General features: G+C 38.8%; 1 protein-coding gene across 14 annotated transcripts in view; it reads right to left on the bottom strand.

Annotated features, from left to right (window-relative positions):
• Positions 1–14,210, bottom strand: part of CAPRIN2 (caprin family member 2) — a 41,224-nt gene extending 27,014 nt beyond the window's left edge. For 7 of the 14 annotated variants that reach the window (XM_059935571.1, XM_059935569.1, XM_059935570.1 and 4 more), the window contains exons 1-4: positions 14,019–14,101; positions 12,627–12,892; positions 10,585–10,647; positions 3,266–3,352 (exon numbers count right to left, since the gene is read on the bottom strand). In XM_059935571.1, the coding sequence (XP_059791554.1) occupies positions 3,266–3,352; positions 10,585–10,647; positions 12,627–12,878 (402 nt within the window). In that variant the 5' untranslated portion in view covers positions 12,879–12,892; positions 14,019–14,101. Of the gene's footprint in view, positions 1–3,265; positions 3,353–10,584; positions 10,648–12,626; positions 12,893–14,018 lie in introns of those variants that run through there. The other 7 variants (XM_059935575.1, XM_059935574.1, XM_059935573.1 and 4 more) reach the window with 3 other exon arrangements.
• Positions 14,211–17,575: the final 3,365 nt, after the last annotated feature.

The raw sequence follows: 17,575 nt of genomic DNA on the forward strand, positions 1-17,575 counted from the left end.
GGGGTTTTTTTTAAGCAAAATTGAGAGAGATTTTCATAATAGTTTGTCATGGAAACACACATGGAAAATTAGTGGAATATAAGTTTTCCCTCAGATGAGTGTGTGTGTGTGTGTGTGTGTGTGTGTGTGTGTACACTGAGCAGCTCCGAGTCTACTCTAAAGCTTACAACTGTAATACCTTAAAGTCTGATATAATACGTGGGTCCCAAAAGTGGCTTCTCATTTGTAAAATACCAATAACAAAAAGTACCATCTATTTCCACTGAGAAACCCAAAAGGTCTTTTCTCCCCATAGGTGCTTTTCTGTTTGTAATGTTTACATCGTACTGGATATTTTCCAAGGTATGAAAATCAAGATAACAAAAAAAAAAAAAAAAACAACTTTTTGATTTTTTCCTATAGATGAGTTAAAGTACTTTGATTCAGCATCAACATTTAAAACTCTAAGAGACGTTCATAAATCCTAATCAAGAAGGGGGTTAAAAAAAAAAAAAAAAACCTCAGGAAAAAGATTCATTAGGCATTATTAATTCCTTTCTACAGGGTATGAAAGCAACTTAATAAATATGACTTGTGCTACTACCAGGGACAAGAGACAATGGCTGAAGATAAAATTTTAAGAGTGAGAAATGGACTGGTTGGGGGTTACGTGGGCAAGGGTATTTTCTTCAGGATGGCAAAGACTCAGAAAGCTTTTTCCAAGACCTTAATATGGACTTACACCAATAACACTTACCAAACTCAGCTTCTGCTTGAGAGGAGGAAAGACGATAGAGGTGGCAATTCTAGCTCTCCAAGACAGTGGGATTCCCTTGGACACAGATTCATGATGGTATAAGAAAAGGCAATTGGTGCTGAGGACATCTTCAGGACTATATCACATGATTACCTCAGCTCTCTCTTTGGCCACCTCCCAGGGCTGGATTAGGTGTTCTTAAGGGCTCAGGTCACTCTGAACTTCCCCTATCAAAGTATCTATTACATGAAATGCTTATCTTTTTCTTTAGCTGCATCCCCCTTATGCTTCAGCTCCATGATGACAGGGACCATATCTCTGTTGTTCACCAGTATATCACTAGTACCCAGCATAGAGTCTGACACATGACAGGACCTCAAATATTTATTGATTCTATCAGGTATCAAGCAAGAAACATGCTGTCTCCTAGGTCATAATCAGATGTCATGAAAACCACTGACAGCAGCCTATTCTTATTTATGTGGAAACTAAGGAATCAGGTTACTTCTCTTCTTTCAGTTGAAAACTGATTTAGAAAGAAGAAGATATGAAGTAAACTGCTGTCAACCAATAGCACCCAACCATAAAATTTATTTTCTGAACCATGACTTAGAATGATAAATCCCCAAAGGACAAAGCTCATATCATGAAGATAAAGAGAGATGTGGTGGGCTGAAGGCTTCCAACTTTAGTTTGAAGGGAAAGAAGAAAATGTTACACAAACTGCAAAACAGGCTATCATAGAAGAGGTCTGACAAAAGAAAGAGTTTAGCAAAAAAAAAAAAAAAGCCCCCAAATTCCTAGGCTGGAAGGTACTTCGCTATAAAAATAGTGAACCTTGGACTTCCCTGGTGGTGCAGTGGTTAAGAATCTGCCTGCCAATGCAGGGGACACGGGTTCGAGCACCAGTCCGGGAAGATCGCGCATGCCACAGAGCAACTAAGCCCGTGCGCCACAACTACTGAACCTCTGCTCCATAGCCCACACGCCACAACTACTGAAGCCCGGGCACCTAGAGCCCGTGCTCCGCCACAAGAGAAGCCACAATGAGTAGCCCCCCGCTCGCCACAACTAGAGAAAGCCCGCACGCAGCAACGAAGACCCAACGCAGCCAAAAACTAAATAAATAAATAAATAAATCTATTAAAAAAAAAAAAATAGTGAACCTCCATAGGTGCCTGGCACATGGATGGTGTTTAAAAAAAGATTTAAATCTAAAAAGAACATCATACATTGAAAAAACAACACCTGAGTGGAAAATGAAAATTTGATAGGGTAACTCAGAAAAGAGAGTTAATGGAAATTTTTAAGTATTATAAAAATATACTTCAAACCTCCAACCAGAAGGCAGATATAAAAGATCTTTTTTTTAGCACAATGGACCAAAACTAACTAAACTTAACATATGGGGGGTGGGGGGGCGGGGAATCAATCACACAAGAAAAAAAATGACTTAGAAGTATTGTATCTAAAACAGCCTAGGAGTATTTAACAACTGTGAAACTAACAAAGTATTATAATTAAGTGATGAATAAGTAAACACGAGTTAAAGTGTGCTATGGATAACAGAGCTAATATCATCTTAGACTTGCATTAACAGAATTATCCAGAAAACAGAAGAAAGTATCTCTATACTACACTATTTTAGGTTTCACAATACCTTTTAAAAGTTAATTAAGTCAGACATCCAGAAGAGAGCAACTCAGAACTATATTTTACAAGGATTAAGATGGCAGCTGTCTTCAGCTTCAGAATGATGTTTTGGGGTTTTTATTTTTTTATTTGTTCTTTTTTGATGCCACAGGAATGGAGAAGAGAATTTTAATTCGCCAAACAAGAAAATATCCAAAAACTGGAAAAGACTATCTTATGAGGCATGCTCCCCGTCTCAGAAATGAATTCACCAAATTATTTCCTCAATTGGTAGAACATGATCTTTAAAGGGCCATCTAACACTAAGATTCTAAAACAATGAAGAATACTTCATTAATGAATGCTTAAGACTTGACTATTAATTACTGATTAAATCTGTGGAAAAGTTTGAGTTGCCAACACAGAGCAATTGAAACAAGCAGTGGGACCAGACTTAACACTATTTAAATTTAAGATGAACCGTAAATTTTCCTGGTAATAACTACCACGCTCTCAAGAAGAGTCTACCAATAATGCTAAACTTACAAGCCTATATAAATTTTCAAGCCTATATTCTAAAATGTCTTTAATAAATGTATCTGTCAAAATAGTTTTCATTCCCCTTCTCAATGATTACCATAATTCCAGAGTGAAATAATACACATTAGATAACTAACACTTTATTCACAATACCTCATATTCAGATAACATTTGTGTTGAGACTCCAGAAATCTGAAAACACTAGTTCTTCAGAAACTATACTCCACCCCACCTCCTCCAATAAAATATAAGCAGGAATTAGATGAACAATAACCAAGCACCATTATCAGACACTGATATTTTCTTCAAGATCAGTGGTTAAATTCATTTTAGGAAAAGCAAAGAAAACATACTCACATCTTGGCTCAGTCCAGAAAAGGTTTTCTGAAGCTCCTTGGCAAATTCTAAGTTATGTAGCACTTCTTCATATTTCTCAACTGCTTCCTACCGAATAGGATAAAAAAAATCAATTCTGTGAACTTCTAAGTACAAATACCTCAAAATAAGTTCCTTAATAACAGCAGAGGAGATTTAAGACTTTAGGAACTAGCCATTTACTATACATACTCAAAAAAAGTAAGGAGAAAGTATTTAATAGAAGTTACATAAAGTTAAATTTAAAAATTCAATTGTTTATGCTAGAAATCTGAACCGTAATAATAATAATAATAATAATAAAGCTATCTATAAAGTCTAAGGTCAGAGAGGCCTGTGGGTTTTAAGAGCACTGAGCCAATAGGATTCCTCTGTCGATATTCATTCACTACACAAATATATTACACAAGTAGCAGAGTAAGAATCACACAGATGAAAGCAACCTCAAGAAATTTATACTATGGTAGGCAAGACTTGTAAATAATTACTTATAACAGACAAATTAAGTATTGTGACAGAAATATTGTAAATTTTTTTTTTTTTTTTTTTGGCCACAACGTGCGGCTTGCAGGATCATAGTTCCCCAACCAGGGATGAACCCGAGCCCTCAGCAGTGAAAGTGCAGAGTCCTAACCACTGGACTTCCATGGAATTCCCTGTAAATTTAAAGAGGGAAATTTTTCTTTGAGATTTCACAGATGAACAAAGTTGATAATTAGAGAAGGGGTAGGTTGTTTTTTTTTTTAATTGGGGTATAGTTGTTTTCCAATGTTGTGTTAGTTTCTACTGTACAGTGAAGTAGAATTCCCTGTGCTATACAGCAGGTTCTCATTAGTTATCTATTTTTTTTTATGGGACTTTACATCAAAGGGCCATTATGAAACAGAACAAGATGGGGAACTTGTCCAATCAGACAAAGGCATATTACAAAGCCTCCATGGTTAAAATAATATAATATTCCACTCTGGGTATCTACCCAAAAGAAATTAAAACATATGCCCACTTAAAGACTTATAAGTAAATTTATATAGTACATTATTCATTACAGCCCAAAATAAAAACAATCCAAATATTCAGCAACTGGTAAATGGATAAGCAAAATGTGTTATAACCATACAAAGGAATTCTAGTTAGCAATAAAAATAAATGAATTACTGATACATGCTATAACATGGATGAACCTCAAAAACATAATGGTAAGTCAAAAAAGCCGGATGCAAGACTTTATTTTATATGAAATATCCAGAAAAGCCAAATTTATAGATAGAAAGCAAATAAGGGCACAAAAGAGAACTTGAAGGGGTTATAGAAATGTTCTAAAACACAATTGTTGTGATAGCTGCATAACTCTACAAATTTACTATAAATTATTGAATTGTGTACTTACAATGGGTTAATGTTATATTTATGATACCTCAATAAAGCTGTTTTTAAAATAATCTGATAGTACTACATCTTTACAAAGGTACAGAACAATAGGAACTCCTGTGTACTATTTGTCTTAGCATAAATTGGTACAATAATTTTGGAAAATTGTTTAACATTTTTACTATGAAGTTAACTATGGGTATACCCTACAACCCAATGATAGGTATACACCCTGAAGAAATCTTACACCTGTATCTCAATAACACATATAAGACCAATCAAAGTAGAATGCCAAAAAATAAACAACTCAAACATCCATCTATTTACAGATTACTACTAAGTAGAGAAAAGCAAAGGAAATATAGCTACTTGCATCAATATAAAAATCCTAAACATAATGAGCAAAAAAGATAAACTGAAGAATATACAGTATAACATTTATCATAAGTTTCAAAAAAGCAACCCTAACAGATTTAAGAACAACAAATAAGTTCTGTCAAAACAAAAGGAAGGGAATGAGGGGGAAAAAGTTCAAGGTCAGGTTACAGGAAAGAGAGCTCTGTGAAGGAGCTTCAGTGTTGTTGGTAATTTGAGTAGTGGGTTCTGACACTTGCTTTATTATGCATTGTAACTTACATGCAATACTTTCTTTGGACTACATATTTCTTAATAAAACAGGTAGAGAGGCCTTCCAAATACAGAACCAAGAATGCACAGATAACATAACCATATTATACAGTCCTCAAGGGGATGTAAAACTAAAAAGGAATACCACTTCATATCTACTCCCAAATGGTATTAACTTTGACTCAAGAAAAGCAAAATCAAATGGGAACTACCTCGACTTCCCATCATCAAATGTGGATCCATCCTTTCTTTCTCTCTTTCTTTATATAGTGGAGGAGATGTCCTTCCACCTGTGCCCTGGATACTATTCAATTCTGCCTTCATGGGAGATCTTACTCTGATTCCCTCTTTAATGTCTTGAGCCTCTCCCTCTCTGTTGATGCTGAAGCCAGCATTTAACAAGTTCAAGTCTCCCCCAACCTAAATAAGAAAAATAAAAAGTGCCGTTCTGGCAACCACGTCCTTCCAGTCTCAGACATGTATCAAAAATGCCTGCACAGTTTCCATTTCCTCCTCAGCCCTTATCAACCCGGATTGTTTCCACCATTCCACCAGAACTGTCCTGGCTAAAGTCAGCCATGTCAATCCCATCCTTTAAACCTATGGATCTTGTATAGCTCTCATTTTGGTTAACTTCTCAGAAGACTTCAACACAAAGTCATCCTCCTGCTCTACTAAGATCCCTTGTTTTTTTATAACACTAACTTCCCATTTCTCCAGCTTTTTATTTACCGGCAATTTTTCCATTAACTATTCTCACCTCAGTTTTTAAGCACTTATAAAGATAATAGGACCTACATCACAGAGATGTGCAATTTAAATGATTTCATGTTTATAAATCACTCAGAATGATGCCTGGCCCGAAAGTAAGTTCACTATCAATATTTTTAGCCATTATTATCCAAACATGAAATGTCAGATTTCTTTAGCATTCTGTCTTAACGCTTCTTTTCTGCTTTCTACACTCTCACCCGTGATAGTCTCATCTTTTCTCATGGCTTCAATTAGCAGCCATACAGGTGATAGATCTGTAGACTAAACTTCTCTATGCTCCAAACCTTCTCATAAATACTTACTAGATATCTCACCCTTTAATGTTTCACAGTCACATTAAAATCAACGGTCCAAAATTGAGCTCTTTATCCCATCCTCCCAAAATATTCTTCTCTCCCAGTGTTTCCAAGCCCAATAAATGGTTTTGCCATCCACCCAACTGTTCAAGCCAGAAACCTGGAAACCACTCTTGGTTCTTCTCTCTATTCCTACACAGTACCAAGCTATGTAGATTTTACCTCTCAAATCCAACTACTTTATTCAAACCCCTCTGCCACTATCTTGGTACCAGCTCCCAAAAGCTCTGACTTAGACTACAGGTGTAGCAGCTGAAAGCATCAAGTACCCTTGCCTTTTGCTCAAGCGCTCACTTGAGTCTCGTTTCTCCGTTTCAAATCCAGACCTGAATCAAAATAGATATTAAAGTTACAAATGGGACTCTAAAAAACTTCATTAAGACACTTTTCTTACTATTTTAAAGCAGAAATCTAAGTTTATGTTAGCAATAGTGAAATCTTAGAAGTCTATAGCTTATAGCTTATTCTCAACAGGTTACTTAAGAGTTACTACCAAAAGAGGTTACATTAGCTAGGCACATATAATCACGCAGATCATAGAAAGCTTTATTTACAGTATTACAAATATCTGTTGGGTTAAAGAAGAAATACAAACTGAATTACAAAATTTCTAGCCAATAATACCAAAAACAGTATCAAATCAAATCTATAGTATCAGCTAAAGCAGTGCTTGAAGTAATAGTCACAGCTTTAAATACATATAGGTTGGGGGGGGGGGGGAAACAAATTAAGCACTCAGCTTAAAGATAGAAAATGAAGCAAATAAACCAAAGGAAAGCAAAAAGATAAAAGGCGTAGGAGAGAAAAAATAAAGGTGGCTTTAAGAAAGAATTTTTTAAGATACTCACTAACTTAATTAATTGAGTAAACGAGGAAATACAACCACACAGTTAGAAATAAACAAAGTAATACAGAAATAGGCTTTTATAAATAATTACATTGTCCCAATCTTTGCAAATAATTATTTTAAACTGGATGAAATATTAGTGATTTTCAAGGAAAGGTTTTAAAAAGTTGACTCCAAAAACAATAAAAATCTAAACAGATCAATTTTCAAAGAAAAAATGGAGAATATTTTCAAAGCACTCCCACCCAAAAAAGAACCAGGCTGATAGTTTGAGAACATTTCAACCAAACTTTAAAGTACTATGGAAACACTGACACCATATTAATAAAGGATGAACAGCCAGAGCCCAGATGTTTAGGGCAGTGAAACTATTCTGTATGTTACTATAACAGTGGATACATGCCATTACATATTTGTCAAAACCCAGAGAATGAGTTGAACCCTAATGTAAGCTATGGACTTTGATGATGATGTGTCAATGTAGGTTCAATTGTAACAAATGTACCACTCTGGGAAGGACCATTGACAGCTAAGAAGGCTGTGCATGTGTGGTGGGGTCAAGGGGTATACAGGAACTCTCTCTACTGTCGGCTCAATTTTACTGTGAATCTAAAGCTGCCCAAAAAATAAAGTACACTAAAAAAAAAAAAGAAGCAAAAATAAAGGCCCCAAAAGTATCTGTATTAAGCTAAACTGTATACAGGCTTAAAGAAACTATGGACAAATACAAAGTAATCTATTAGAATCATTATTTTGTAAGATGAGAACTGAATAGAGGAAGGACAGGGTGAAAGAACAACTGTATCTTTTTTAATATTTCCTGATTTCTAAACTATGTGAATTACTTCCAACTTTAAAAACTAAACTTAGAGCTTTTAAATTAAGTATTATACTACTGACAACAGTTCTCCGAGGGGTCAGATTATAGATTTTTTTTTCTTCTGACTCATCTGCATTTTTTAAATTTCTACCTTAAGTATATATTCCCTGTATGAGGAGATGTTATTTCTCAAAAGTACCACTAACTATATACTCAATCACACCTAAAAACCTAATATTCAATCATTTTATATTTAGTAAATCTATATGTAATAAATATTTAAATGCCTACCATATGCTATAAACCATTCTAAGTACTAGGAAAACAACAGTGAACAGACAAAATCTCTACTTTAATGGAACTAAGGGAAGGAGAGATAAAACTTTACAGTTTGTCGGAGAAGCACTTTTATTAAGAAAATTAAAGGAAGGAAAGGAGCAAAGGAATGTGAATGGGGGAATGGAGGTATGGTATTGTCAGGACATATGTTACCAAGATGACCTTCAAATAAAAAGCTGAAGGAGGTTGGGAATGGAGCCATTTAGACATCTGGGGGAAAAAAGCATCCCAGGCAGTAAGAACAGCACATGCAAAAGCCCCGAAGTAGAAGTGTGGCTGGGATGTTTGAGGACCAGCAAGAAGCCCAGTGTTGCTGGGATGAAGCCAGCAAGAGAGAGAAGTGCAGGAAATGCAATAAAGATGTAAAAGGAAGTGGCGAGCATATTTTGTAGGGCCTTATAGGACATTTTGCCACCATGATGGGAACCAATAGGGAGGGACTTTTGAGCAGAGGAATAACTATCTGACTTGTATTTGAAAAGAATTACTGAGGCTACTATGTTAAGAATAGACTTGGAGAGAGAGCAGAAATAGAAAAACCTGTGAGGACGCTGTCACAGTTAATGCAGATGAAAGGTGATGTGGTGTGGAACAGGAAGGCAGAAGCAGAATTTATGAGAATGGTCTGTTTCTGGATTTATTTTGAAGGCAGGATTGACCAGACTTGCTGATGGGCTAGATATGAGGTATGAGGAGAAAAATGAGAAATTCTCCAAGGTTTTGGGCAACTCCATCCTTCTAATTCATCAAGTCATTAATTGACATAGTGAAGGTTAAAGGAGGAACAGGTTCTGGGAAGCAGAATGAAGTCAAAGATGTCAAAGACAACTGGACATAAGAATCCAGAGTTCAGAGGACTGATCTATTGGCAATATAAATTTGGCATTTGTCAGGATATTACTTAAGAAATCAAAGTTAATACTATAGAAGCAACATGTAGTTGTGACGGAAGTAATGAAATGCTGAGATTAAAGTTTACCTGGCTGGAGCTCTGAAATATAGCGTATCCTCGACATTTCTTACAGAGCTATCATGAGAACCACCAACCTCCCCACTCCCATCCCCTATGTTTCCCCAAAGTCAAAAACACTACTGTAACAGAACATTTCCTCCAAGGGTATTTACACAAAGGGACGTTTCATCACTTTAAAAGTTATTGAATATACCATGACTACTTAAAAACAAAGCCATGTTGAAACGCTGAATGTCCAGCTAAGTCCTTTCACCAGCTATCTAAGCACATCAATCTCGGAGCTCAGACAATTCAAATCTGTGCCTCAGCAAAACTGTAATTTACTACATCACAAAAATTCGAGGTCAGTGAAGAAGGGCCAATAGGGCAAGGGAAAAGCCCTTGAATACCAGGACCTATGATTCACAACCAAAAATTTTAGTTAAAAAAGATAAAAGACAACAGATCTACAAGCTAGATCGAATAAGTTTTAGATTAATTTTGTCCCCATCTTAGCCAGGAGATGTGATCAGGTCAAAATGGCAAACATCAATAAAGCATTTTTTAAATTTTCCATATTGCAAAAACTCTCCTTCACCACATTAGATAAAATTTGCAATTACCAGGTATACCATGGGCAAGGTAAACATTATTTTTAAATGTGGTAAATAGTAAATATTTATAGTAAGATTTTTTTTAAAAAAAGGCCCAATATCTATCTGTCAGATAAACATGCCTCCTGAGAAGGAACATGGCAATTCAGGATAGAAAAGCAGGGAGAAACCATCAAAGGAATTAGGGGGAAGCAACTAGAGAAAACCAAGGCAAGCTGTAGTAAATATTCTTTTATATTGTAGAGCAGAGAGATGTTAGGTTTAGAAAAGTAGAAAGCTAGATGATTCCCTGCTCTTCTCCTTTAGTCCACTCTACTGAAAGGTTAATTTAAATCCATACGTTAACTCTTAGTGATAGTCTACATTTTCCCTCTTATTTGACAACACACACCCCCATCTGTACACCATCTACTAGTGCAAAAGATACTTCTTTAAGTCAAAGCTATGAGATCTAATAGGTGAAGACAAAGTCTTTTGAAAAATCCAGTGGATTCTCACTCTTCTTTTTTAGCCTATCAAATCTTTGGTCTCCCCCAAATTCATCTAGAGTTTTACTAAGAAAAGAAAATCAGTAGGTCTGGCCAAAGGATCATAAACCACTTACCAACTGGTCTGGATTAAGTTGCTCTCCATTTTTCAGGCGATCCTTGTAATCTTCCAGTTTGAGCTACAAAAGAGAAACTTGGTATCTACTACAACCTGATATAAAATTCTGAAACAAACTAAATACCAGACTGTTCCTTATGAAAACAAAGTTCTTGAAGTTAGCTATCAATCTGTAAGAATAACATTTTACTACGAGGCAAGCAGCAATTGTAGATGAGTTCCAGTCAGGCCAAAAAATATTACCCACAATCAACATTAGTCTGGAATTACAAAAGTTAAGCAGTAAGAAAACTCTTTTCTCTTAATGGCCTCTATAATTAGACTACGTGACACACAGGGATTTAATCAGTCATATGCTCCTAACCCAGTGGTGCTCAATCAGGGGCAATTTTGTCCCCCAAGGATAGACGACAATGTCTGGAGATATTTTTGGTTATCACAACTTGGGGGATGGAAGGGAGGAAGAAGGTGCTACTGGCGTCTTGTGGGTAGAGGCCAGGGATGCTGCTGAACATCCTACAGTGCAAAGGACAGCCCCCCACAACCAAGAATTATCCAGCCCAAAATGTCAATAGTGTTGAGGCTGAGAAGTCCTACTCTAACCTCACACTGAAACTGTTACCTGTTGAATTATGTAGGCATTTGTTCAATAGGAAACTTCCTAATAGAAGTACAGAAATGTAAAATACTTCTTTTCTAGAATTATAGTAGCCTCGACTTGAAGCTATTTTTCATATAAAATTTCTCATGAAGTAAACAGATGACAAACTAATTGCATTTATTGTCCACATAATAATGACATGACCCTTTATGGTATTCTAAAAGCAATGTTTAGGCTCCTTCCATATTGGCTTGATAGCTTTAAAATGCTTTTCCAGAAGCTTGAAACAAATGTGTAAGTACTGACCAGAATGGTATTCAAAATTAAAGGGGCATTATAGTTAAGCTGAAGAGCATAATTATACATATATATGTAGTTCCTCCACCTGAGGTAAGACATTAGTGAGTCTATCAATAGATCCTGCTTTGACTAATTTCCCACAGTGGCAGGGAATTTGTGCTGACCCAGGCACACTCACCTTATCACACTTGTGATCAACTGCATGCATTCAAAAGACAACTGGTAAGAGCTACGGCTACAGAGAAGCTACTAGTAACTGGCTCGTCTTCACTACCTTCCTAGTGTGTGTGTTAGTGGGGGGGGAGGGGGCCCGAGGGAGGGGAGAAGGGGAAGGAAAAAAGAGTCAACCAGACTCTTAAAAATCTCTTCACCTTCCTCCATTAAAAGCAACTTTCCTTAGGTTTAACTAGGTCTTGGCATAATAATATTTAAGAGTTCCTAGGTCCAGATAGTTATTAACTCACCTTACTATCACAAGCAAAAGAGGATCATGACACAACAAAGCTATGTGCAGTACCGTTTCACAGGCTACATGACTCAGGAAATGAAGAATGATTTGGATCTTTACATCAGCATTTACTGTAACGTTAGGCTGATTATAACCCTGAGTATCTTCACAAGGCTCTCTACAATGCTTTCACCTACCAATCTTAAACGATCACCTAGCAACACAAAAATTAGTGCTAAAACATTTTCTGGCTCTACCATCATTAAAGCTTCCAAAGACTGCAGCAGCTATACTGCAATATCAACTGCTGCAGAAAGTCACAAGGAAAACAAGCTAAAAAATTCAGACTATTACTCATTTATGAAAAGAAACATTAATACTACACTCAAGGAATTAATCTGACGTAAAGTAGCCAGCCCTTCAAGTATTTCAACAGTAGCAGGCATAATAATTTTACTATGAAGAATATTTTTATTCATTCTGACAAATCAAACAGAAAATGTTTAATATAGCCAATATTTAGCCCACTTGTACATTTTAGCCAGCTAAATCTCAAGGTTACTTACATCTTTAGGAAAAATATCTTTAGGAAGAATACCTATGAGCCCTGATAGAAAGCAAAAATGCCAGTTCCTTAACCCTTATTTAAGATGGTGCATATACAGGGCTGGGAGAAAAAAAAAACAGTTACCTTCTTTTTCTCGATGTTTCTGATTTTGTGTTTAAGGCATATGAGTCCATTATCAATATATGTCTCATATGCTTGGGAAGGAGAGGCAGCAGAACTGAGAGCAGGCTGCAAGGGGCTCATGGCCCGCTGGCTTTCCCCATGCTGACTGTGGTTCACTTGGGGCCTGGCTGACTTCATATTCCCCTCTTTTCCCTCCTCCGAATGGCCTGAAGGTGACTGGTAACCAAAAGGAGATGAAGAGAGTTGCACCATTGAAACAGATGAGGCTGAAAGAGGGAAGAAAAAAAATAAGTTAAGTATAAAAGTAAATTACGACTAGAGGCTTTAAATTCCCTGAAAAGTCTAGACCCACGCCCTCAAAATTCTCTTCCACAGAAGTGAGCTCAAAACCTAATGATGCTTTAAATACCACACTTCCATTTCACTACCTTGAAGGCAATTAGTGCCACGCACTGGCGCCTTTACGTAGGCAAAAATCTACAATATGGGGGACGTTTCCAGAAATTCAATTTCCCACATAGGGAGGAAGAGCCGCTAATCAATCAGTGGCTTCAGAGCTGAGGGCAATCCACATATTGAATAATTTCTATGGTCAAGTGATGACACACAAAAAATAAGCCTTCCCCATCGGGACAAGGCAGCCATTCGAAACTCTCTACATTATCCCTCACCACGAGCCCCGAACCCAATCACTAACAACGACTTTTAAAAGAAAATCCCGAACACACACAATTTTTTTAGAGCTCTCATTCACTAAGTGAAGAGAAACTTCTTGAACAAGAATGCTAACTTCCCTTTGATTGCTCTGGGGCCTATAAAGCAAGTCCGTCACTACTGGACATTTGGAGCCAGGTACTCTCTGAAACTGCGACCGCCCCGAGTTGGTGTTCAGTTTTGTTTAGACTAACCGATAACCACTCACATCCAACCGGTTTAAGGGCTCATCCTGGCGAGTCTTACACCGCCCCGACCCTGGCCCTAGCTCCCCCTCCACCCCCGCGCCTCGGCGCTATTCCCCCCACTCCCCTTGAGGAGCATCCCCAAAGCAAGGGCACAACAGGCCCCAGGCAGCCGGCGCGGATCCCAAGCCCCTGCAGGGCCCGGGCGAGAGGCGCTTCTACGCGGCGGGCCCTCGGCGCCCCGAAAGCAGCGACCCCCGCCCTCCCCACAGTCCTCCGGACGCCGAAGCACACGGCCGGGGCCACTTCTGCAGGTGCCTCTAGGAGGCCGACCTGCAGTAAGACGCACGGGCCACCTGCCCTCCAGGGCCCCGCCCCGAGGATGCCAAGCCGCCCCTGCACTCACGGCGGCGGCCGCCCAACCCTGCCCACCCACGCCGGCCGGCCACCTGCCCCCGCGCCGCCGACCCAGGCCGCGGCAGCCAGGCTTCACCTCCGCAGGACGCCGAGGCCGCTGCCGCCGCCGCTGCCGCAGCACGGGCCCGCCTTCGAAAGCCGGCGGGAGCCAGGAGAGCTGCGGAGGTGGACCGGCGCCACCCCGCACTCGCGTCTCCTCCTCCTGTCTCCTCCCTCTCCCTTCCCAGTCCTCGCTGGCGGCGTCTGCGGCGCCGGACGCCCAGCCGACTTAGCCGCTCTCACCTAGGCCCGCCCTCAACCCCGCACGGGGCTTATATAGGCGCGCCCCTCCCCCACCCGCTCTCCCAGCCTCGGGCCGCCGCTGCCTCCTCCTTCCGGTTCCCCGGCCCTGCAGCCGCCGGCCTCCGCCCGGGGGGCGTTTGCGCCAGGCCCAGCTGCGGCGCGAAGTCGGTCGCGAGAGGGCGCGTTCTCCCAGCGATTGCGCAGATTGCGGGGCACCAGGTGGGCCTGCTGAGTCGCCGGGAGCTGGCGGGCCGCAGACCCGGCAGCCCTGCCCGACCTTGCTGATTGCATCCAGTAACAATTGGATGTGCGACCTTGAGCAGGTGATTTCGATCACTCGAAAAGCGCAGTGAGCCCTTTGTGGAATTGCCAGTTAAACCGAGCTTGAGCCTCTGGAGGTTTAGGTGGGCACTCTTGAAATGCAGGGATGCCTTTGCCCCCCAGATTCCATCCTTCACAGTAGGATGGGGAAAAATCACCGTTTCCTCAGAAAGGACAGCATGTAAGAGCAGAATGCTCCAAACCAGCGTTGCCGTAAAAACGGAGTGGGTGACTCCGCAACCTTCAGTAGCAAGATTTTATTTAGGCTGTGTCATTTGTTGCTTTGAAACATTAATTCGTTGTCACTCAGAGAAAAAGCTGATAAAAATCTTGGTAAGCTTGCATCAAATTAAGAGAAAAGGCTGGAAATACATCAGTGTTTCTGAAGGAAGGTATGTGTTTCTCATACCAAAAGAATAAGAGGGGAGAAAAAAAAAAAAAAAAAGAACAGGAATACCTACCATGTGTCCAGCTATTACACCAAATAGAATTGTTTTAGGTCCTGTCCTTGGGGTTCTGATAAAAATTATTTAGACTAGCAAGAGAAGAACAGAGAAAAATCAGAAGTATAATTAAGGAAATCAAAGTCCAGTTTAAAAAGTGTTGGGGAAACCTACACAAAAATTATCATGATTTTTAACATTTCTTGATACAGTATTTTGCCAGTTATTATCTGTGTTCTTTTCAGTCTCTGGTAACCTATTGTACCTTAATGTTGCATTTTAGCTTTGAATCTCTGAATTCCATATGTGACCTTGAGGGTCAGACAAATACTACACTGTCCATTTGTTTCATTGTTTACAACGAGAGATAGAGCAGAAGCTGCTTAACGTGAGGGGAGGAGGAAAAAAGTGGACAAAGTTAAAAAAAAATGTGAAGGACACACTTTTGGATCAACGAGCAGGCTCAAAGTTACAGCACAGGTTATGCCTGTTGTAGCCTGAACTAATAGTGAACCTCAGAATGGTATTTCAGACATATTAATCATTAAATGTTTGCCTCCTAATTGACCAATAATAAACTATCCCTTGGGTCATATAGATCTAGCCATAGATCCTAAATATTCCACTAAATGGAATAATTCTGAATAAATCTATACAGTTTTATTTCCAAACATATTTCAGAAAATGAATCAAGAATGCAAAAGCAAACATAATTAAACTTCAAGTCTGGTAAGGTACCCTCTGTATAAGCACAGCATGACATTTGTAGGAGATTGTACCTTACAGATAATGTTGCAGTGATGTTTTCTGAAAAAAATGAAAAAGGTGATTCAGAAAAAAGCTTTCCTACTAGAAAAGATCTTTAAAGCCAATGAATCCAGTTTATTTTGAAAGCACGTGCCCCCTCAATTTTTACTTGTTAGGGCTTGTCTTTATTTTCCCCTCCCCCACTCCCTGTTTTCTACACCTTGATTTGCCTTGCCAACAGTGAGGCAGGATTTGTGGATAGCCACCTCTAAGCTTAGCAACGAATTACTATATTTAAAATGTGATATTAAAAGTTGTTTCAAATCAATGGGGGAAGAATACATTCATTCCACAAATATGTTTTGTTATGTTAGTTATATCTCAGTAAAGCTGGGGGGAAAACCAAATATTTATTGGGCACCAGATATGTGTTGGGTGATAGGGATACAATGTTGAGTGAGACAAATATAGCCCCTGCCCTCATGGAGCTGAGTGGGAATTCAATAAAAGCTGCAGGAATAAATAGCAAAAACAAACTCAAAATAGAAAAACAAAAATACTAAAGACTTATAATGGATCATCTCATTTGTGTAAAAATAGCCGAACTTTGCATACCTTGAAAATGTGAAGGTTTTAAATATGCATTGTCTAGCAAATGCATGGTCCTATAGGAATGGTTATGCTGTAGTCACTTAAAATTAATGTAGCTACATATTGTTGAAGCTGGAAAGATTAATTCACCAAAGGATGTTGAAGCTGGTAGCATATGAGTGGAGATATGAGAAATTATCTTGTTTATTTTGTTATGAGTGATAGAAATCTGCTTCTCTTTGGTTCTACAAGGCTTTCTGGAGTGTTGCCACAAAAAGGTGGGGAGAGGAGACAGAGAGAGAGAGGGAGGGAGGGAAGGAGGAAGGAAGAGAAGGAAGGAGGGAAGAAAAGACTAAGAAAGATTCTCAGGGAACAGGTAACATAGTAAAGTTATTTTAAAATACTGCACTTTCACATATTTTCAGATTCATTGGGTGTGTCTTCAAATACTTGAGAGAAAGTTATGTAAGTGAAGGACTGACCAATATAGCCTTCAGTTAGAAAAAAAAATTTTGCCGTAATTCTTTGAAGCATTATAACAGAATTCTTATAGTTTCTAAGGTTAATATTTTTGTGGGCTTATTATTTCATGAAATTATAGCACCACATTCCCAGAGGTTTTGTTTAAACTATTTTTATGGTATTGGAATTAATACATTAACAGTGTTTCACCAGTTAAGTCCCTTTGGAATAAAAGTTCTTTGGAGAGAAATGATCAGTTTAGAACTTGTGAATGTGTGTGTGGTTAATAATATCAGGAGCATAAAAATACTATTTGTGTCCAACTTTGAAATCACTGTAAAGGGTCAACAGCACAGACTTTGGAACCACACACACCTGGATTTGATTCTTACTAGTTCACAGTGATCTTAGGCAAGTTACCTAAATTCTCTGGGCTTCAGTTCCTTCAGCTCTAAAAGAAAGGCAATAATAGCTGCTTAATGGTGTCATTAATGACTTCATTTAATTTATGAAAAGGCATGTCCTCTGCTGAGGTATCTTCATGTGTTTCTTTTCCAACAGTGTGAAGCCCAGTATTTCTCCTGGTGTCCTGAGGAGAACTAGAGAATCTTAGGGCTGTGAAACCTCTCCCCTTATTTTAAAGATAAGGTAAATAAAGCTTCTGGACATTTGGGAGTTTTCTGAGGACCTAAAGAATCGAGGTCTGCTGCCCACTAGTGCAAAGTGCATTCCAAGTAGCTTCAACCCTTTTCCTTGCTGCTTCCATAGAGAATAAAGGGTAGAAACA

Source organism: Balaenoptera ricei, chromosome 10, assembly GCF_028023285.1.
Source record: "Balaenoptera ricei isolate mBalRic1 chromosome 10, mBalRic1.hap2, whole genome shotgun sequence".
NCBI lineage: Eukaryota > Metazoa > Chordata > Mammalia > Artiodactyla > Balaenopteridae > Balaenoptera > Balaenoptera ricei.